Source organism: Chlamydomonas reinhardtii, chromosome 17, assembly GCF_000002595.2.
Source record: "Chlamydomonas reinhardtii strain CC-503 cw92 mt+ chromosome 17, whole genome shotgun sequence".
NCBI lineage: Eukaryota > Viridiplantae > Chlorophyta > Chlorophyceae > Chlamydomonadales > Chlamydomonadaceae > Chlamydomonas > Chlamydomonas reinhardtii.
Genome location: NC_057020.1, coordinates 2,295,624 through 2,316,169, shown reverse-complemented (window position 1 = coordinate 2,316,169; position 20,546 = coordinate 2,295,624). Strand labels below are relative to the sequence as shown.

At 62.5% G+C, this 20,546-nt stretch overlaps 5 protein-coding genes across 5 annotated transcripts; 3 read left to right on the top strand and 2 right to left on the bottom strand.

Moving 5' to 3' along the window:
- Positions 1–23: 23 nt before the first annotated feature.
- On the top strand, positions 24–8,859 carry CHLRE_17g714200v5 (uncharacterized protein). Its single transcript, XM_043072131.1, has 16 exons — positions 24–143; positions 233–355; positions 621–723; positions 941–1,411; positions 1,621–1,742; positions 1,944–2,043; positions 2,264–2,406; positions 2,633–2,748; positions 2,941–3,034; positions 3,279–3,410; positions 3,625–3,804; positions 4,044–4,952; positions 5,260–5,373; positions 5,583–5,642; positions 5,842–6,715; positions 6,863–8,859. The coding sequence occupies exons 1-16, from the start codon at positions 72–74 to the stop codon at positions 7,042–7,044; spliced, it is 3,795 nt and encodes a 1,264-aa protein (XP_042914590.1). The 5' UTR covers positions 24–71; the 3' UTR covers positions 7,045–8,859.
- A 74-nt stretch (positions 8,860–8,933) lies between these two features.
- On the top strand, positions 8,934–16,789 carry CHLRE_17g714150v5 (uncharacterized protein). Its single transcript, XM_043072130.1, has 16 exons — positions 8,934–9,106; positions 9,196–9,318; positions 9,569–9,671; positions 9,917–10,387; positions 10,580–10,701; positions 11,008–11,107; positions 11,327–11,469; positions 11,706–11,821; positions 12,013–12,106; positions 12,407–12,538; positions 12,723–12,902; positions 13,173–14,090; positions 14,425–14,538; positions 14,757–14,816; positions 15,029–15,899; positions 16,135–16,789. Exons 1-16 carry the CDS (start codon positions 9,035–9,037, stop codon positions 16,314–16,316), a joined length of 3,801 nt encoding a protein of 1,266 aa, XP_042914589.1. The 5' UTR covers positions 8,934–9,034; the 3' UTR covers positions 16,317–16,789.
- Positions 16,790–16,791: 2 nt separating this feature from the next.
- Positions 16,792–17,273, bottom strand: CHLRE_17g714100v5 (uncharacterized protein). The gene has a single exon (XM_001700402.2). It carries the CDS (start codon positions 17,201–17,203, stop codon positions 16,814–16,816), a length of 390 nt encoding a protein of 129 aa, XP_001700454.1. The 5' UTR covers positions 17,204–17,273; the 3' UTR covers positions 16,792–16,813.
- Positions 17,274–17,473: 200 nt separating this feature from the next.
- On the top strand, positions 17,474–18,629 carry CHLRE_17g714050v5 (uncharacterized protein). The gene has a single exon (XM_001700351.2). The coding sequence runs from the start codon at positions 17,509–17,511 to the stop codon at positions 17,968–17,970; it is 462 nt and encodes a 153-aa protein (XP_001700403.1). The 5' UTR covers positions 17,474–17,508; the 3' UTR covers positions 17,971–18,629.
- Positions 18,630–18,911: 282 nt separating this feature from the next.
- Positions 18,912–20,483, bottom strand: CHLRE_17g714000v5 (uncharacterized protein). The gene has a single exon (XM_001692320.2). The coding sequence runs from the start codon at positions 20,406–20,408 to the stop codon at positions 20,097–20,099; it is 312 nt and encodes a 103-aa protein (XP_001692372.2). The 5' UTR covers positions 20,409–20,483; the 3' UTR covers positions 18,912–20,096.
- Positions 20,484–20,546: the final 63 nt, after the last annotated feature.

The window sequence follows — 20,546 nt, the reverse complement described above, 5'->3', positions numbered from 1 at the left end:
CTTGAGCTCAGGCAGTGCGCCATATCAGCGCACAGACTGCTTTCACACGTTGCGCCTGTCAAACTACAAAGATGAAACTCGCCGCTTCGGCGCCTGAAGAGCGTGACGAGGAGGGCTTGGGCGGCATCACCTTCACCAAAAAGGTTCGTCGGCTCTGCGCTTGCATATGAGTATGCAAACAGGTCTGCATTGCTGCTCACGGCCTGAGCTCACGGTCCTTTGCTCGCTGCAGAAAGAAACCATCGCTGTGACTGCGGCACTGGCCTGGGGCTCGCTGGGCTGTATTTATGGCGATATCGGCACCAGCCCCCTGTACGTGTATAGCACGATATTTTCCAGCTCGGAGCCAAGCCAGGTGAGCCAGTCTACGTGACTTGCCCACGCCATTGTATGCGTGTTCTGCGCATTCCTGCGCCGTGGCGCGCGAGCCCGCGACCGCCCGCACTCAATTGCCATTACATATACTCATTATGTGACAGCGCGCGCCTGGGAAGCAGCCGGAAGTTCCGGATGTGAACAATTCCGTTAGGCTCGGCTCGAGCGAAACCCGCCGGGGGGCTGCACCAGGTTGATATGGCACCAGGTTGATATGGCACTGAGAGATACCCGCATGCACACAGGCCGACATCCTGGGCGCAATCAGCCTCATCTTTTGGACGTTGACGCTGATCGTGCTGGTCAAGTATGTGGGCGTGGTGCTCCTGGCCGACGATGAAGGAGAGGGTGAGCGAGCAGGGAGGGGTGCGTGAGCTCGGCATCGCAACGTGCTCCTGCTCCTTTGTGACCATGTACGACCATGTAGCCTGCGAGTGTCAGAATGCACACGTCGAGCACAGCACCAGGCCTGTGCTTCTCGTCTTACATGTATGCTTGATGGTGGTAACGCCCGCTGCTTACTTCCCTCGCTCCTGCCTCCTCTTACGTAATCCTCGTACCTCAGGTGGGACGTTCTCGCTGTACTCGCTGCTCTGCCGCAAGATCGGCATCCGCCCCCACGACGTCATGTTTCGGGGCGAGAGCCGCATGATGCGACACCTCGGGTCCTCCAGCACCGGCGGCAGCCAACTCCGCCGCACAAGCGGCAGTGGGACTCGCGGCGCCGGCCTCCGACCCAGCGGTGATGGCACGCTGCGCCGCCTCAGCACCACGCCCCAAGACGCCGCCGCCGCTCGCAGCCCCGACACTACTCTCACCCTTGCCACATCAGCATCCCGGGTCGCCGCCACAGCAGCGCCGCACCCGCACCCGCAGCAGCCGCGCCGTGTCTGGTGGCGCCGCTGGGCTGCCAGCGGCACTGCAGTGCGGGCGACACTGCGGCGCAACCGGGCGGCGCAGATGGGTCTGTGGGTCACGACCATGGCTGCTACTGGCATGGTGCTGGGAGACGGCGTGCTCACACCCGCCGTCTCAGGTGGGTGCGGGCACACGTACGTATGGCACATGTACGGGTTGCTTGTTAGCGTGCTGCCGCCACATACCGGCTCATTCGTGTTCGCGGCTCATTCATGTTCGGGGCTGCATGCACACATAGATCCGTGCACCGCCTAACCACGTGCGCCTGCTGTCATGTGGCGCTCACCGCTTCTTTATTTCCTTACTCCCTGCTGTTCGCGCATGCAGTCATGTCAGCTGTGTCTGGTCTCAAGGAGGCGACTGACGCGGTCACTCAGCAGACGGTGGTGGGCGTGAGCATTGCGGTGCTGGTGCTGCTGTTCAGTGTGCAGAGATGCGGCACCTCCAAGGTGGGTCAGTGAGTGTGTTGTGTGTGTGTGTGGGGGGGGGGGGGGGGTGGATAGGATAGGCAGGAGCGCGTCCGCATCCGTGCGTTCAACCGCGCGCTAACCTATAAACACGCACAAGCGCGCCTAACCGTTACGCTGGGCATTCACACACACGCGCACACATATCCACATGCACACGCATACACCTGTATGCGTGTGCAGGTGTCCTCCACGTTTGCGCCCATCGTGGCGTTGTGGCTGTGTGCCAATGCGGGAGTGGCAGCATACAACTTGGCCCTGCACGGCGGCGGCGCGCTGGCGGGTGCGTGCGTGCACGCGTGCAGCAGCCCCGCTCAGCAGCTTCCTCCCGGGGGCCTGCATGCTGTCTGCTCCACATTTATTGGACCCATGATGCAGCTGCGTTCCAATTGCGGCCATTAGTCAATGCATGTCACTACTAACGACTTCCCGCAACCCTGTCCCCATGCACGGTGGAAACAACCCCCCCTACGCCGCCGCCGCTCCACCCACTACCCGCCCAGGCCTGAGCCCGCACCACATCCCGCTCTTCTTCGCGCGCCGCGGTGTGGAGGCGTGGCGCATGCTGGGCTCCGTCATGCTGTGCGTGACGGGCGCCGAGGCGCTGTACGCGGACCTGGGGCACTTCACGCACCGCTCCGTGCTGGTGGGTGTGGCGGGGTGCATGGCTGGGGGGAGGGGAAGCGAGGCCTCTGCTGGCAGCACTACTTGGGAGCCCAGTACGCACGCGCCCTTGTACATGCATCAGCACACCTCACTATCTCACATGCGCACACGCATGCACACGCACCTGCCCCATCCTTGCATTGCCCACATCCAGCTCTCGCGTCGTCCTAACTCCGCCCACCTCGCCCGGGGCTTCGCCGCTGCAGGCCAGCTTCTGCCTTTTCGTGTACCCGTGCCTGGTGCTGACGTATGTGGGTCAGGGCGCCTACCTCATGTCGCGGCCGGAGGACGTGTCAGACACCTTTTGGAAGTGTGTGCCCAGGTGAGCGCGAGCGAGTCGCGCGCTAGGCACTACTGCTGCTGCATGACCCTTGCACCAGCAGGCTCGTTGAGGCGTTTTGATACCGATGGCCCTCTCGCTCGCTGCTGGAAGTGCCCCCCGCGACCATAGACTGTGTGCCTGGTGTGCAACTGTGTTTATTTGTGCGGCGGCCGTACTGTTGCTTGATCGCAGGCCTTTCTTCTACCCCATGCTGGTCCTAGCCACCCTGGCCTCCGTGGTAGCCAGCCAGGCGCTTATCACCGGCTGCTTCTCAATCATTTCAAACGTACGTGACGACGAGCAAGCAGCAGCGTGCACTTGTCAATCACACATACACACAAGGACAACCCCCCGTTGCTTTCCTACACTCACACACACACACACACACACACACACACCATTCCCCACTTACACACACACCCATCCACACCCACACTCACCCGCACACACCCACACACTCGCCCGCACACACCAACACACTCACACGACTTACTAATCCACCCATCCACCACGCGCCCGCCCGCCCGCAGGCCATCAAGCTGGGCGCCTTCCCCAAGCTGTCTGTGCTGCACACCTCGGAGCACGTGCGCGGCCAGGTGTATGTGGCGGAGATCAACTGGATCCTCATGCTGCTGTGCATTGGCGTGGTGGCAGGCTTCCAGGTGGGGCAATGTATGAGGACGAGTAGGCGGGCAGCTGAGGCCCTCGACCGCTTCGCTGTCATATTAGAGCTTGGTGATGGGCACTCGCCTTCTGCAATTCTCACCCGCACCCTCGCTCCTCGTGTTATCTGCTTGCCCTATTGACTTGGAATAGTAATGGATCGGTGGAAACAATCATCTGCCCTCCCCCTCCCCACCACCACCACGCCCACAGGACACGGTAGCCCTGGGCCTGGCCTACGGTCTTGCCGTGTCGAGTGTGTTCGTGCTGACCACCCTGCTCATCCTGGTCGTGATGGTGGCGGTGTGGGAGGTCAGCCTGGCACTGGTCGCGCCCTTCGCGCTGGTCTTCCTCGCCATTGAGCTAGCCTTCCTGTCCTCCAACCTGGCAAAGGTACGGCATGTGGATGGCCATTGCATCTATGTGCGCGCCAGGTGTGCGCGCCACGTGTGTGTGTGTGTGTGCGTGTGTGTGTGTGTGTGCGTGTGTGTGTGTGTATCCGCGAGTACGCAAGCACTGTGTGTGTGCGCATAAAAACCAATGCGGTGCGGATGGCTGTTGGACGGTGCAACTGCTGCTACTACAATGCATGGTGCATGTGCAAACGTGCACCCACGCACGCACGCATGCAGGTGCCTGAGGGAGCCTGGTTCAGCCTGGCGGTGTCCGCGGGCGGCATCTACGTCATGACCATCTGGTGGGTGGGCAGCACACGCCGTGCGCTACTGCTAGCCGCCAGCGCCGGCCGAAACCGCCTGTCCGAGCTCTTCGTCATGATGCCGCTACAGCCGCAGCAGTCGCACATGGCAGCGCCGGCAGCGCAGGTGCCGCAACCGCAGCAGGTGCGGCGTGAAGCGCCGCGTGCCATTGCCGAGTCCCTGGAGGATGGACACCAGCAGGAGGCGGAGCAGCAGGAGATGCAAGGCGCCGCCCACTCACCCGCCGGTGCCGACGCTGCTGCTGCCTGCACTACCACCGCTGCAACGCCTCAGCCTGCTGCTGCTCCCGGCGCCTCTAGCGGCGGCGGCCTGTTGCACCCCGAGCGTGAGATTGTCACAGCCTCCAACACCCCCTCCTCGGGCACACACGGCTCAGCTACACCCGCCGACGGTGGTGCCATCGGCCATCTGCCGTCGCGGCGCCGCACGGCCGCCACCGCCACCTCTGCTTTTGCCGCTGCTGCTGGCATCTCCGGTCGCGGCGATGGAAATGCCGCCGTACCAACTTCACATCCCCACAAGAGCGACAGCCTCAGCAGGGGCAGCCCCGCGCAGCTGCTGGCGGCCGTGAGCGCGCGCCTGTCCATGTGGCGGCCTGTGCAGCTGGCGCTACGCCTGCCGCCACAGCCGCTGCTGGGTGCCGATGGGTCCGCCGCAGTGGGAAGTCAGGGCCTGGGACTGGGCGCGGATGGGGCGGGTGCCGAGCAGCAACAGCAGCAGCAGCTGTGGCCTCTGTCCCGGCAGCCGGGCATTGGTCTGTACTACAGCGAGACGCCGGTGGGGCTGCCGCACGTGCTCATCCACTTCCTGCGGAATGTGCAGGTGGGCACCGCTGGTAGATAGTGGGGTGGCGGCCTGGTGGTTCGTGCGGGGTGGGAATCTACCGACGGGAAGGGAGCATGCGGAATGAGGGCAATGTGGGCGGGGACTGCGGACGAGCGGTGCATTGCCATGTGTGTGTGTGTGTGTGTGTGTGTGTGTGTGTGTGTGTGTGTGTGTGTGTGTGTGTGTGTGTGTGTGTGTGCGTGTGTGCGCTCATGTGCAACATTCCTCTTACTTAACCCGCTATTGTCTAACCCCTCCCCTTCCCACTATCTTTTCGTCGCCTCCCCCCCTCGCCCCCCGGCAGTCGGTGCACGACGTGTCTGTGTTCCTGACCGTGCGGGTGGTGCCGCTGCCGCACGTGCAGCCGGTGGAGCGGCTGCTGGTCCGCCAGCTGGCGCCCTTCCCCAACTTCTACCAGGTGGGTGTCGGGGCGTGCAGCAGCGGCAGCTGGCTGGCACCTACCCATCCAGCAGTCATACATGGGAAAGGGTGGAAGTAGCGTTGTGGGAATGCAGCCGTGGCAGGCAAGGGTTGACCGTACGGTACTTGCCAAGTGCTGCTGCGGCCAACACTGGTGCTACTGCCGTTGCTTACTGCCGTTACCGCTGCTCCTGCTGCTACTGCCAGGTGGTGGCGCGCTACGGCTACATGGACCGAGTGGATCACGGCGCGGCCTTCATCCGCCAGGTAGATAGATGGGGCCGTCTGGAGTTGCGTTGTGTTGGAGCTGGTGCCTGCTGGGACCGGTGTTGCGTGCTGAACTCCTCACTCCCAACCGCGTCATGCATGCAAATCACCACTCCCCTGTCGGGACGACTCGCCCTGCCAATGATTTCCGTCGCCCTGTACTTGAGTCCCTTGCACATGTCTTACTTGCGCCTTTCAGGTGGTGAGCGGCATTGTGCGTGTGCTCCGCGGCGGACCCGCAGTAGCCGCCGACGTCTCGACAGTGGTGGCAGCGACCGGCGGCGGCACTGGTGCTGATACTGCCGCCGCTGCCGCGGCAGCAGCTGGAGACGGTATCGCGGGCAGCGGCAGTGGGAGCAGCGGCGGCGGTGCAGGTGGCTTCCGCTTCGTGACCCGCAACCGGCGCAGCAACGGCCATCGGGGGAGCCGGCTGTCAGCGGCAGCCAGCAGGCGTGGCGTGGGCGGCGTTTCTGCGCCTGCTGGAGAGGAGCAGGAGCGGCAGGGGGGCCAGGCGGGACAGCAGCCGGAGCAGCCGCAGGGAGGGTGGTCACTCTACGGCATGGGCCTGTCGCGGCAGGGCGGCATGGTGCTACAGCCTGGGGAAGTTGATTTCATCAGCAGCAGCAGCAGTAGCAGCGACCGAGGCTACAACTCGGCTGTGGAAGAAGACTCCGATACAGAGGACGAGGACGAGGTGGAGGCTGTTCCGGGTGTGTCCGCAGCCGTCGCGCACAGCAGCAATGTCAGTGGTGGAGGTGTAGGCACTGCTGGTGGCAACACGGGAGGCACTGGCGGCGTGGAGCTGAGCGAGGTGGTGGTGGTGGCGGCGCATACCGCACAGGTGCGGGCCGACCACGCGCCAGCACCCCAACCGCCAGCAGCGCTTCCCAGCCCCTCCACCGGCGCGCCGCCGCCTGTGTCGCTGCCTGCTGCACCGGCGGCGCTCCAGGCTTCGCGGTCGCGGCCGCGGCTGGCGCGGGCGGCGCTGGGCGTCACTTCCCAGCTGCCCTCGGGTGGGCGGGTGGTTGTGGACGAGGCAGCGGTGGCGCACGTGTTGGAGGCCGCCCGACACGGTGAGTAAATGCTAGCAACTTGCGGGTGTTGTGTCTAATCCCTCCCTTTGATTCTGCACCTCAGCCCCCGCACACGAAAACCGAACCCGCCGCCACCGCCAAACCGCCACCGCAAACATAACCATAAGCGCAACTGCCATACCGCAGGCGTGGTGTACTACCTGGGCGCTGTGCGGGTGCGGCCGGAGCCCGGCAGCCCCCTTCTGGCGCAGCTGCTGTTCGGTGCCACCTACCGCCTGCTGCTGGGGCTGAGCCGCAGCGAGGTGGAGGACTGGCGGCTGCCGTACGAGCACGTGGTGGAGCTGGGCATGGTGCTCAGGATTGGGTAGGGGGCAGATGGGAACCCAGGATAGAAGCAGGAGCACGGGACAGGGTTGATGGGGGCAGGCATGGGCGAGAAGGAGACTAGGTGATTGTTAAGAGGAGCTGACGTTAGCGCACCGTATGAGCTCTGCAGCAGGGGCGGCTACCGCGTTGGTATCGGGAGTACGGTAGCGTTCACGGAGCTGTACTAAAATGGTGGTTTTAAGTGGAGCTTCTAGGTAAACTGGAACGGAACAGGTTTTGAGGGGGAAGGAAGCTATGGGCTGGTGAGGGTAGGCGAAGGCCGAGGAGAGAACGGCAGTGAGAACTAACCGCCGTGCGTGAACGCGGCTTGGAAGACGGACCGTACTTGATGCACCGTCATCGTGGGAGTTGTTATTTTACTTTGCGTTTGGCATTTTAGCCGTGAACGGCTCTGGTGCCGAGGGCTATTTGTCGTTTCCCACCCTACTTGCTTTACGCACATGGAGGCTTGCTACCTAGCGCGGTTTTGAGTCATTCTTTTCTTTTCGTCCCGGGGGGTGGTCTCTGTCCGGTTATCAGGAATGGCCGGCAGACCCCTCTTGGTTGATAGGCGGCGGGAAATTAGCTAGACGGCCGCGGGGCTGGGGCCAAGGGAAGCGGCATGCGACCGGCGGGTTAGGCACGCCGCCCAAGTCAGGGCACAGCCGCTTGCCCCCCAATATCCATTTGCCCTCCCCAGGTGATGAAACGCATGCAAACGTGAGCAAGACGGTGATCTGACGGTGGTCATGACTTACAATGGGAGTTTTAGAAGGTTGTACTTCGTTGGTAATTGTCACGATTACGAAGCTCGCCCTCAGCAGCCCTCCACTTCAAAATGCGTAGTGTCTGGTGTGAGGTTCATGATGAGGCCGGCAGGTCCGTGCTGAACGCGCTGGGCCGTTTGCTTCATGTGCAGCACGTGCGTGCGTGCATTGGCCAACCTGGTGCCACGGCCTATACCTTTCACTGGTCCCGTGGTGTGTAATCGTGCGCACCGCTCGGCCGCGCTGGCGCTCTCATCAAATCGCACGGGCGGGATTCACAGATGTGTTCAAGGGAGCGCGTTGTCAACAGGTGAAGTCAAGTTGTCCATTCTCCACATGCGATGCCAGACGGCGGCTTACTGTGCAGGAGTGCGCATGAGGATTTTGCGGGGGGGGGGTTCATTCGCAAGCAGCACGCACTGCGCGGCTGTTTGGGTGTTTACAATGCCGCCGCTGCATAGACTGTGCACATGCTACATGTGCGTGTGGAAGCCTGTCAACCCCACGGAAGGCCTGTCCCATGGGGCAACTAGGAAACCCAAGCCTCGGTGTGCTGCAATGAGAGGTAGTGTTAAGAAACACCGAGTTTGTTGATAGAGTGCCAAGTGGGAATGAAATTGCTTAGGGACTCGGAGACTGGGACTCTCCTGGCCCTTGCCGCCGTTGGACTTCTTGGGCAGCAGCACGGCGTGGGTGTTGGGCAGCACACGCCCGAGGCGATGATGCTGGCGCTTACGGCGGCACAGTGGGTGGCGGTAAAGCAGGCGGCAGCAGCCGGCCAAAGCGGAGGCGGATCGCCAGCAGCAGGCCGTAGCGGCAGTCGGACCTCGAGGAGGATGACTGACTGAGCAGCTGTGTGCGGCAAGCTACGTGCGCGTATTGTTGTTCCCCGGCTTTGAACGTTACGCCAGTGGTTCGTGGGAATTGCGGGCGTGGCCGGATTGCGTGAGAGGTTTCGCGGCACGCAGAGCGCCGCGCCGGCGAGTGGTGCCGCGCCGGCGAGTAACATGGCGCGTGCAATGGGCGCGTTGAATTAAATGCGTTGTTTGCCTTGATTGCGTGGAGCGAGGGGCTTCAGCTCGTCCCGCCTTGGACCGCCCGCGAACGCGCACATGGAGGAACGTGCACCGTACGGGCGGGCCTTTTGCGAACCGGTCAAGCAGGCGCCTCAGGCCATATCAGCGCACAGACTTCTTTCACACGTTGCGCCCGTAAGACTACAAAGATGAAACCCGCTGCTTCCGAGCCTGAAGAGCGTGACGAGGAGGGCTTGGGCGGCATCACCTTCACCAAGAAGGTATGTCGGCTCTGCGCTTGCATATGAGTATGCAAGTGGGTCTGCAATGCTGCTCACGGCCTGTGCTCACGGTCCTTTGCTCGCTGCAGAAAGAAACCATCGCTGTGACTGCGGCACTGGCCTGGGGCTCGCTGGGCTGCATTTATGGCGATATTGGCACCAGCCCCCTGTATGTGTACAGCACGATATTTTCCAGCTCGGAGCCAAGCCAGGTGAGCCAGTCTTCGCGAGTCGCCCGTCCGATGCTCATTTCAGCGCTTTGACATGATCGATCGCATGGAGCGCAAGGCCGCGACCGTTCGATATCCACTCATACATAACGCGCGCCTGGAAAGCAGCCGGAAGTTCCGGATGCGAACAATTCTGTTAGGCTCGGCTCGCGCGGAACCCGCCTTCCCCGTCCCTTCCCTCGGGGGGCCCACTCCTGTGCACCAGGTTGATATGACACTGAAATGCCCACAGGCCGACATCCTGGGCGCAATCAGCCTCATCTTTTGGACGTTGACGCTGATCGTGCTGGTCAAGTATGTGGGCGTGGTGCTCCTGGCCGACGATGAAGGAGAGGGTGAGCAGGGACTCATCAGGGAGGGGTGCCGATGGGGCGGGGTCAAGGGCGGGGTAGCTCGGCGTCGCAACGGGTTCCTGCTCCTTTCCCTACGACCATGTAGCCTGCGAGTGTCAGTATTCACACGTCAAGCACCGCACCAGGCCTGTGCTTCTCATCTGACATGTATGCTTGATGGTGCGTGGTAACGCCCGCGGCTTACTTCCCTCGCTCCTGCCTCCTCTTTCGTAATCCTCGCACCTCAGGTGGGACGTTCTCGCTGTACTCGCTGCTCTGCCGCAAGATCGGCATCCGCCCCCACGACGTCATGTTTCGGGGCGAGAGCCGCATGATGCGAAACCTCGGGTCTTCCAGCACCGGCGGCAGCCAAGCCCGCACCTTGCCCCGCGCAAGCGGCAGCGGGACTCGCGTCGCCGGCCTCGGAGTCAACGGTGATGGCACGCTGCGCCGCCTCAGCGCCACGCCCGAAGACGCCGCTCGGGGCCCCGACACTACTCTCACCCTTGCCACATCAGCATCCCGCCGATTCGCCGGCCCAGCGGCGCCACACCCGCAGCAGCCGCGCCGTGTGTGGTGGCGCCGCTGGGCTGCCAGCGGCACTGCAGTGCGGGCGGCACTGCGGCGCAACCGGGCGGCGCAGATGGGTCTGTGGGGCATGACCATGGCTGCCACTGGCATGGTGCTGGGAGACGGCGTGCTCACACCCGCCATCTCAGGTGGGTGCGGGCACACGCACGGGTTTCGTGTGCGCGTGCTGCCATCTGGTGTTGGATGGCTCACTCACTCCAGGGCGCGCGGGGCCGCGTGCACGCATCCGTGCACTGCTGCCAAATTACAGGTACCTGTCATGTGGCGGTTAACGCTCCTGCGCCTTTCCTTACGCACTCCCTGTGCGCGCGCGCATGCAGTCATGTCAGCTGTGTCTGGTCTCAAGGAGGCGACTGACGCGGTCACTCAGCAGACGGTGGTGGGCGTGAGCATTGCGGTGCTGGTGCTGCTGTTCAGTGTGCAAAGATGCGGCACCTCCAAGGTGGGTCAGTGGGTGGGTGGGCGGATGGGTGGGTGGGCAATAGGTTCAGTGTGCAAAGATGCGGCACCTCCAAGGTGGGTCAGTGCGTGGGTGGGCGGGTGGGTGGGTGGGCAATAGAATATATATAATAGAATGGGCAGGAGCACATCCACATCCGTGCAGTCAGCTGCGCGCACGTCATTGGTGAGGCGCGCGTGCGTATTGTTGACTCAACGTGCGCGCCTGACCACTAAGCGGGGCACGCGCACGCACACGCGCACACGCATATGCACACATGCACACACATACACATGTATGCGTGTGCAGGTGTCCTCCACGTTTGCGCCCATCGTGGCGTTGTGGCTGTGTGCCAATGCGGGAGTGGCAGCATACAACCTGGCCCTGCACGGCGGCGGCGCGCTGGCGGGTGCGTGCGTGCGCAGCAGCCCCGCTCAGCAGCTTCCTCCCGGGGGCCTGCACACTGTCTGCTCCACATCTATTGGACCCATGATGCAACTGCGTTCCAATTGCGGCCATTCGTCAATGCGTGTCACGACTGACGCCTTCCCGCCGCAACCTCTGTCGTCCCCATACACGGTGGAAACAACCCCCCCCCTACGCCGCCGCCGCTCCACCACCCGCCCAGGCCTGAGCCCGCACCACATCCCGCTGTTCTTCGCGCGCCGCGGTGTGGAGGCGTGGCGCATGCTGGGCTCCGTCATGCTGTGCGTGACGGGCGCCGAGGCGCTGTACGCGGACCTGGGGCACTTCACGCACCGCTCCGTGCTGGTGGGTGCGGCGGCGGGGTGCGCGCGTGGCTGGGGGAGGGGAAGCGAGGCCTCTGCTGGCAGCACTACTTGGGAGCCCAGTACGCACGCGCCCTTGTACATGCATCAGCCACACCTCACCATCTCACATGCGCACACGCATGCACACGCACCTGCCCCATCCTTGCATTGCCCACATCCACCTCTCGCGTCCTCCAAACCCCACCCCGCCCCGGGTCCCGCCGCTGCGATATGCAGGTCGGCTTCTGCCTTTTCGTGTACCCGTGCCTGGTGCTGACGTATGTGGGTCAGGGCGCCTACCTCATGTCGCGGCCGGAGGACGTGTCAGACACCTTTTGGAAGTGTGTGCCCAGGTGAGCGCGAGCGAGTCGCGCTAACACTACTGCTGCTGCATGACCCTTGCACCAGAAGGCTCGTTGAGGCGTTTTGATACCGATGGCCCTCTCGCTCGCTGCTGGAAGTGCCCCCCGCGGCCATAGCCGTTGTGCCTGTGTGTGCAATTCTGCTTGTTTTGTGCGGCGGCCGTTCTGTTGCCTGATCGCAGGCCTTTCTTCTATCCCATGCTGGTCCTAGCCACCCTGGCCTCCGTGGTAGCCAGCCAGGCGCTTATCACCGGCTGCTTCTCAATCATTTCAAATGTACGTGACGACGAGCAAGCGGCGTGCACCTGTGAATGAACACGGACACAGAAAAGAAACCCACACATACAACTGATTAAGAACACTTGCCACGTCGCACTTCACACACGTACGTTCTCACGCCAAACGTTGACAACACACTTACTTGGTTGGCTTGCTTTTGGGTTCTGGAAAGGACTAACCCACACGCACACACACACACACACACACACACACACACACGCACGCACACACACACACTTGCACGCCCACCACACATTCACTACCCCACCCATCCACCACGCGCCCGCCCGCCCGCAGGCCATCAAGCTGGGCGCCTTCCCCAAGCTGTCTGTGCTGCACACCTCGGAGCACGTGCGCGGCCAGGTGTATGTGGCGGAGATCAACTGGACCCTCATGCTGCTGTGCGTTGGCGTGGTGGCCGGCTTCAAGGTGGGGTAATGTATGATGAGTAGGCGGGCAGCTGAGGCCCTCGACCGCTTCGCTGTCATAGTCGCTTTATCACACTCCATCTTACTTTGTGCTTGGCTGGGCGGATTGGGCACTCGCCTGCACCCTTCGCCTGACCCTCTGTTTGAAACAACCCCCACCACCACCACCACCATCACGCCCGCAGGACACGGTAGCCCTGGGCCTGGCCTACGGTCTGGCCGTGTCGAGTGTGTTCGTGCTGACCACCCTACTCATCCTGGTCGTGATGGTGGCGGTATGGGAGGTCAGCCTGGCACTGGTCGCGCCCTTCGCGCTGGTCTTCCTCATCATTGAGCTAGCCTTCCTGTCCTCTAACATGGCAAAGGTACGGCATGTGGATGGCCATTGCATCTATGTGCGCGCCACGTGTGCGCGCCACGTGTGTGTGTGTGTGTGTGTGTGCGTGCGTGTGTGTGTGTGTGTGTGTGTGTGTGTGTGCGTGTGTGTGTGTGTGTGTATCCGCGAGTGCGCAAGCACTGTGTGTGTGCGCATAAAAACCAATGCGGTGCGGATGGCTGCTGTTGGATGGTGCAACTGCTGCTACCACAATGCATGGTACATGTGCAAACGTGCACCCACGCACGCCCGCATGCAGGTGCCTGAGGGAGCCTGGTTCAGCCTGGCGGTGTCCGCGGGCGGCATCTACGTCATGACCATCTGGTGGGTGGGCAGCACACGCCGTGCGCTACTGCTAGCCGCCAGCGCCGGCCGTAATCGCCTGTCCGAGCTCTTCGTCATGATGCCGCTACAGCCGCAGCAGTCGCACATGGCAGCGCCGGCAGCGCAGGTGCCGCAACCGCAGCAGGTGCGGCGTGAAGCGCCGCGCGCCATTGCCGAGTCCCTTGAGGATGGACACCAGCAGGAGGCGGAGCAGCAGGAGATGCAAGGCGCCGCCCGCTCATCCACCGGTGCCGACGCTGCTGCTGCCCGCACTGTCACCGCTGCAACGCCTCAGCCTGCTGCTGCTCCCGGCGCCTCTAGCGGCGGCGGCCTGTTGCACCCAGAGCGTGAGATTGTCACAGCCTCCAACACCCCATCCTCGGGCACACACGGCTCAGCTACACCCGCCGACGGTGGTGCCATCGGCCATCTGCCGTCGCGGCGCCGCACGGCCGCCACCGCCACCTCTGCTCTTGCCGCTGCTGCTGGCATCTCCGGTCGCAGCGATGGAAATGCCGCCGTACCAACTTCATCACATCCCCACAAGAGCGACAGCCTTAGCAGGGGCAGCCCCGCGCAGCTGCTGGCGGCCGTGAGCGCGCGCCTGTCCATGTGGCGGCCTGTGCAGTTGGCGCTACGCCTGCCGCCACAGCCGCTGCTGGGTGCCGATGGGTCCGCCGCAGTGGGAAGTCAGGGTCAGGGCCTGGGACTGGGCGCGGATGGGGCGGGTGCTGAGCAGCAACAGCAGCAGCAGCTGTGGCCTCTGTCCCGGCAGCCGGGCATTGGTCTGTACTACAGCGAGACGCCGGTGGGGCTGCCGCACGTGCTCATCCACTTCCTGCGGAATGTGCAGGTGGGCATTGCTGGTAGATAGTGGGGTGGCGGCCTGGTGCTTCGTGCGGGGTGGGAATCTACCGACGGGAAGGGAGCATGCGGAATGAGGGCAATGTGGGCGGGGACTGCGGACGAGCGGTGCATTGCCATGTGTGTGTGTGTGTGTGTGTGTGTGTGTGTGTGTGTGTGTGTGTGTGTGTGTGTGTGTGTGTGTGTGTGTGTGTGTGTGTGTGCGCGTGTGTGCGTGTGTGCGCTCATGTGCAACATTCCTCTTACTTAACCCGCTATTGTCTAACCCCCTCCCCTTCCCACTATCTTTCCGTCGCATCCCCCCCCCCCTCGCCCCCCGGCAGTCGGTGCACGACGTGTCTGTGTTCCTGACCGTGCGAGTAGTGCCGCTGCCGCACGTGCAGCCGGTGGAGCGGCTGCTGGTCCGCCAGCTGGCGCCCTTCCCCAACTTCTACCAGGTGGGTGGTGGGGCGTGCAGCAGCGGCAGCTGGCTGGCACCTACCCATCCAGCAGTCATACATGGGAAAGGGTGGAAGTAACGTTGTGGGAATGTAGCCGTGGTGGTGGGAATGGAATAAAGTGGATCGTACGGTACGTGCCAAGTGCTACCGCAGCCAATACTGGTGCTACTGCCGTTGCTTACTGCCGTTACCGCTGCTCCTGCTGCTACTGCCAGGTGGTGGCGCGCTACGGCTACATGGACCGAGTGGATCACGGCGCGGCCTTCATCCGCCAGGTAGATAGATGGGGCCGTCTGGAGTTGCGTTGTGTTGGAGCTGATGCCTGCTGGGACCGGTGTTGCGTGTTGAACTCCTCACTCCCAACACCGCGTCATGCAAATCACCACTCGCCTGTCGGGATGACTCGCCCTGCCACCTGCACAGCAGCCAATGATTTCCGTCGCCCTGTACTTGAGTCCCTTGCACATGTCTTACTTGCGCCTTTCAGGTGGTGAGCGGCATTGTGCGTGTGCTGCGCGGCGGACCCGCAGTAGCCGCCGACGTCACGACAGTGGCAGCGACCGGCGGCGGCACTGGTGCTGATACTGCCGCTGCCGCAGCACCGGCAGCTGGAGACGGCATCGCGGGCAGCGGCAGTGGGAGCAGCGGCGGCGGTGCAGGTGGCTTCCGCTTCGTGACCCGCAACCGGCGCAGCAACGGCCATCGGGGGAGCCAGCTGTCCAGCAGGCGTGGCGTGGACGTCGTATCGGCGTCTGCTGCAGAGGAGCAGGAGCGGCAGGGGGGCCAGGCGGGACAGCAGCCGCAGCAGCCGGAGCAGCCGCAGGGAGGATGGTCACTCTACGGCATGGGGCTGTCGCGGCGGGGTGGCATGGTGCTACAGCCTGGGGAAGTTGACTTCGTTAGCAGCAGCAGCAGTAGCAGCGACCGAGGCTACAATTCGGCTGTGGAAGAAGACTCCGATTCAGAGGACGAGGACGAGGTGGAGGCTGTTCTGGGCGTGTCCGCAGCCGTCGCGCACAGCAGCAATGTCAGTGGTGGAGGTGGAGGCACTGCTGGTGGCAACACGGGAGGCAATGGCGGCGTGGAGCTGAGCGAGGTGGTGGTGGTGGCGGCGCATACCGCACAGGTGCGGGCCGACCACGCGCCAGCACCCCAACCGCCAGCAGCGCTCCTCAGCCCCTCCACCGGCGCGCCGCCGCCTGTGTCGCTGCCTGCTGCACCGGCGGCGCTCCAGGCTTCGCGGTCGCGGCCGCGGCTGGCGCGGGCGGCGCGGGGCGTCACTTCCCAGCTGCCCTCGGGTGGGCGGGTGGTTGTGGACGAGGCAGCGGTGGCGCACGTGTTGGAGGCCGCCAGACACGGTGAGCAAGTGCTAGCAACTTACGGGAGTTGTGACGACCCCTCCCTTTGATGCTGCGCACAAGCGGTGCTGCCCCCCTTGCGATCGTACGCCTCCACTTCTGACAGCTTCAACGTCCCTGGGGCAAGCAACCGCAACGTCACTCGCAGACACACACATACACACACACCAAAAAGCCACGCCACCGCCAAACCGCCACCGCAAACATAACCATAAGCGCAACTGCCAAACCGCAGGCGTGGTGTACTACCTGGGCGCTGTGCGGGTGCGGCCGGAGCCCGGCAGCCCCCTTCTGGCGCAGCTGCTGTTCGGTGCCACCTACCGCCTGCTGCTGGGGCTGAGCCGCAGCGAGGTGGAGGACTGGCGGCTGCCGTACGAGCACGTGGTGGAGCTGGGCATGGTGCTCAGGATTGGGTAGGGGGCAGATGGGAACCCAGGATAGAAGCAGGAGCACGGGACAGGGTTGTGGGGGCAGGTACGGGCGAGAAGGAGACTAGGTGATTGTTGAGAGGAGCTGACGTGAGCGCACCGTATGAGCAGGGGCGGCTGCCGCGTAGATATCGGGAGTAAAATTAGTGTTTAGAATTAAAATGGGTAGCGCGTTGTCATCAGGGGAAGTCAAGTTGTCCATTCTCCACATGCGATGCCAGACGGCGGTGTACTGTGCAGGAGGGCGCACGAGGATTTGAGGGGGTGTTTGCATGCAGCACGCACTGCGCGGCTGTTTGGGTGTTTACAATGCCGCCGCTGCATAGACTGTGCACATGCTACATGTGCGTGTGGAAGCCTGTCAACCCCACGTAAGGCCTGTCCCATGGGGCAACTAGGAAACCCAAGCCTCGGTGTGCTGCAATGAGAGGTGGTGTTGAGAAACACCGAGTTTGTTGATAGAGTGCCAAGTGGGAATAAAATTGCTTAGGCGGTCTCCTCGCCCTTGCCGCCCTTGGTCTTCTTGGGCAGCAGCACGGCGTGGATGTTTGGCAGCACACCGCCCGAAGCAATGGTCACCTCGCCCAGCAGCTTGCCCAGCTCCTCGTCGTTGCGGATGGCCAGCTGGATGTGGCGGGGCACGATACGGTTCTTCTTGTTGTCGCGGGCGGCGTTGCCGGCCAGCTCCAGCACCTCAGCGGTCAGGTACTCCAGCACAGCGGCCAGGTACACGGGTGCGCCGGCACCGATGCGCTCGGCGTACTTGCCCTTCTTCAGGTAGCGCGCAATGCGCCCCACGGGGAACTGCAGGCCGGCCTTGGCGCTGCGGCTCACGGCCTTCTTCCCAGAGGTCTTGCCCTTGCCGCGACCAGCCATCGTATCGAGTTGGGGGTTCTTGAAGAACGAGGTTAAGAGGTTTGAGTGTGAGTGTTGTGAGCGTTGTAATTAAAACGCTTCCATCCCCTTATATGCAGCAGGCCCGAAAACGAGTTGCCTCGCCCTGGCCAGCCGGTCAACGCAGTCAACGCTCATCGGCGGTTGGGTCAAATAACCGCTCTCCTCGCCCTGGCCACCCCGCGACCAGCCGAGCTTCCTCATAAGCTGCCTGTTCCCGCATATATTTCCTCAACCCCGAATACTCCGTTACATTTTTGCTTTCACAGCTCCCATATCTAAACAAAATGGCCCCCAAGAAGGACGAGAAGCCCGCGACTCAGGAGGCCGGCGCCGAGGCCCCTGCCAAGGCTGAGGCCAAGCCCAAGGCCGAGAAGGCCGCCAAGAAGGCCAAGAAGGAGCCCTCCAAGAAGGCTGCTAAGGAGCCCAAGGGCGATGGCGCGAAGAAGGACAAGAAGAAGAAGAAGAGCGCCGTGGAGACCTACAAGCTGTACATCTACAAGGTGCTCAAGCAGGTGCACCCCGACACCGGCATCAGCAGCAAGGCCATGTCCATCATGAACAGCTTCATCAACGATATCTTTGAGAAGGTGGCCACTGAGGCCTCCAAGCTGAGCCGCTACAACAAGAAGCCCACCGTGACCTCCCGTGAGATCCAGACCGCCGTGCGCCTGGTGCTGCCTGGCGAGCTGGCCAAGCACGCGGTGTCGGAGGGCACCAAGGCCGTGACCAAGTTCACCTCGGGCTAAGCGCCCTCTGGACCGATGACCTGGTGACGCATTGACGCATACCACAAAACAAACTCGGTGTTTCTCAACACCACCCTACACCACCACTCACTTGGGGATCGGGGGAGACAATTAACGACCCCATTCATTGCACGTGGGGTCCTTGGAAGCTGCTGTCGCAGTGAGCCTGACCAGCAGCTCAGGCTCCAGGCACCGTGGCGAGGGGCACACAGCTGGCACGGGACGGGTGGGGGACCTGGCGCCCTACATTACGGTATACGCTGACACTGCTGGCACGCTGCAGATGAACAGGGAGTGCTGCTGAACGGTGACCTGAGGGTGTCGACCTGGCCTGGCTTCATTCATGGGCAGGGAGGGCGGCATCCACGCCGCGCAGCATGCAGGCCTTCGTTTGGGGGCTTGTTGGGGTGCAACAGTTGAAACGTTGTGTTGTGTGTGGTGACAAGGTGGTGAGCACCACGTGCATTCCTGTCCGTGTGGAAACCGAGGCCCGGGCCGAGGGGGTCTTATAACGCCTGCAACCGTTATACATGCAGCTAGTTTGGTCCCGAATGGGGGTGCTTTTGCTCCTGTGCTCCCAAGTGGAAGCTAGTAACGCGGCTAACCTGGCTGGGTCCGTATTCTGCATAACGGCCTGCATCCCACCTATAAAATGATCTCGCTACCCGTACGCAGCTGGTTGTAGGCCGTACACCGCATGAAAATGTGGGAGGTTTCGTGGCATGGGGTCAAAAACGTTTGTTTCTACCCCACCCCACCCCTGCCCCATGCCACAAAACCTCCCGGCCCCCCCGACTGACCGACCGACCGACCCCCCCTGCCGTACGACCCCCCCAAAAAACCTCAGAATCCCTTGGTTTTTTGTCAGGTTGGTGCCAATTGACTGCTCTTAGTGAGCTCTACTGCTATGGTGAGCTCTACTGCTCTTAGTGAGCTCTACTGCTATATATGTAAAATGATCCGCCTTGGGAACGCACTTTGACTGACGGACATGTGGACAAGTGTCCTGATAGACTGGCCTGCTATGCAACGGCTTACTCCGATGTTACTTAATAATATGAAATGTGCTGACACGTTCATCCATGCAAAACCCGGCGAGAACCGGCCTGTCCCTGACCAGTTCCCCAGGCATCTCCCGAACTGCCGACATGCCGCTCCTCAAACTGCCCCACACTATGCACGTGTGCTGAGTCTGGGGCATACCTACGCACGCATCGTTGAGTTGCACCCATTGCGCCGCGTGCTGCAGGACAGAAGCGCTAGGAACAAAACTTGGCACGAACCTATGCAAACCTCTTGGGACCCCACCGGACCGACCTACCGACCTACCGGCCACTTTGAGGGGTCATAACTTTGCACCCAGAACCCCATTTTCGATTTTGAAAGCGGATTCGTTACTTTCTCGTTGAGCTCTATCCATTTGAAGCATGGGGTCTGTTTTGGAAGATTCTACCCCCCCCCACCTGAGTGCTTGGCTCAGACTGCAGCCGCTCATGCTTCCACGCCTCCACGCTTCCCCCTGTACGAGTTTACCAGCATACGAAGGCAACTGTATGCACCAGACCGAGGGGAACCCCGAGCTACTCACGCAGGAGCACGCAGTAAGCGGCTGCATACTCGTGTGGAGTTGGGATGCCAGGGAGCGCGTTCGTGGAAGCCACACGTCTGTGTGAGCCGCTGGGATCATGCCCAGCCGTAGTACTTGTCTCGTGGCATGGCTGGTGGGCTGCTCATTGTCAAGGCCAAGGCTGCCCAGTGGGATCCTCCTGATTTGATTGCGCCCAACACCTCCTGGCAAGGTGTTCCCCAACAGTAGGTATCCGCGATGTACCTGTGATGCGCTCATGCAGAGCATGCGAGGGAAAGCCCCAGTTGCAACTGCGTCCTACCGCGGCGGGGCGTGAGCAGGCGGTACACGATCAGGCAGGCTATGCATGGGACACTCCCACATTAACAAGGCCAGGACATGCCCGGAATAGGCCCAGGAGCACAAGCCCGACACTGAGGTGGTGTTGAGAAACACCGAGTTTGTTTGGGGGTCCTGGCACGCCGCGCTGGCCCCGCTTCCCGCGGACAAGGGAAGACGTGGCAGATACAGCGTGCGCAGGGTACCGTATAGGAGCCGCTTAGCCACCGAAGCCGTACAGGGTGCGGCCCTGGCGCTTGAGCGCGTAGACCACGTCCATGGCGGTCACGGTCTTGCGGCGAGCGTGCTCGGTGTAGGTGACCGAGTCGCGGATGACGTTCTCCAGGAAGGTCTTGAGCACCGTGCGGGTCTCCTCGTAGATGAGGCCGCTGATACGCTTCACACCGCCACGACGAGCCAGACGGCGGATAGCGGGCTTGGTGATGCCCTGGATGTTGTCGCGGAGCACCTTGCGATGGCGCTTGGCACCGCCCTTGCCCAGGCCCTTGCCGCCCTTGCCACGTCCGGACATGTTTGCTGGTTGGTTGGAAATAAAAAAGGAGACAAATGAGCTGTTTTGTGCATCAGATGGAGGCCGTGGGCGCTTATCAGAGGGCGCTCGGGGAAGGGCAGGATCCAAGTCAACGACACAGGTGAGGCGTTGACCAGA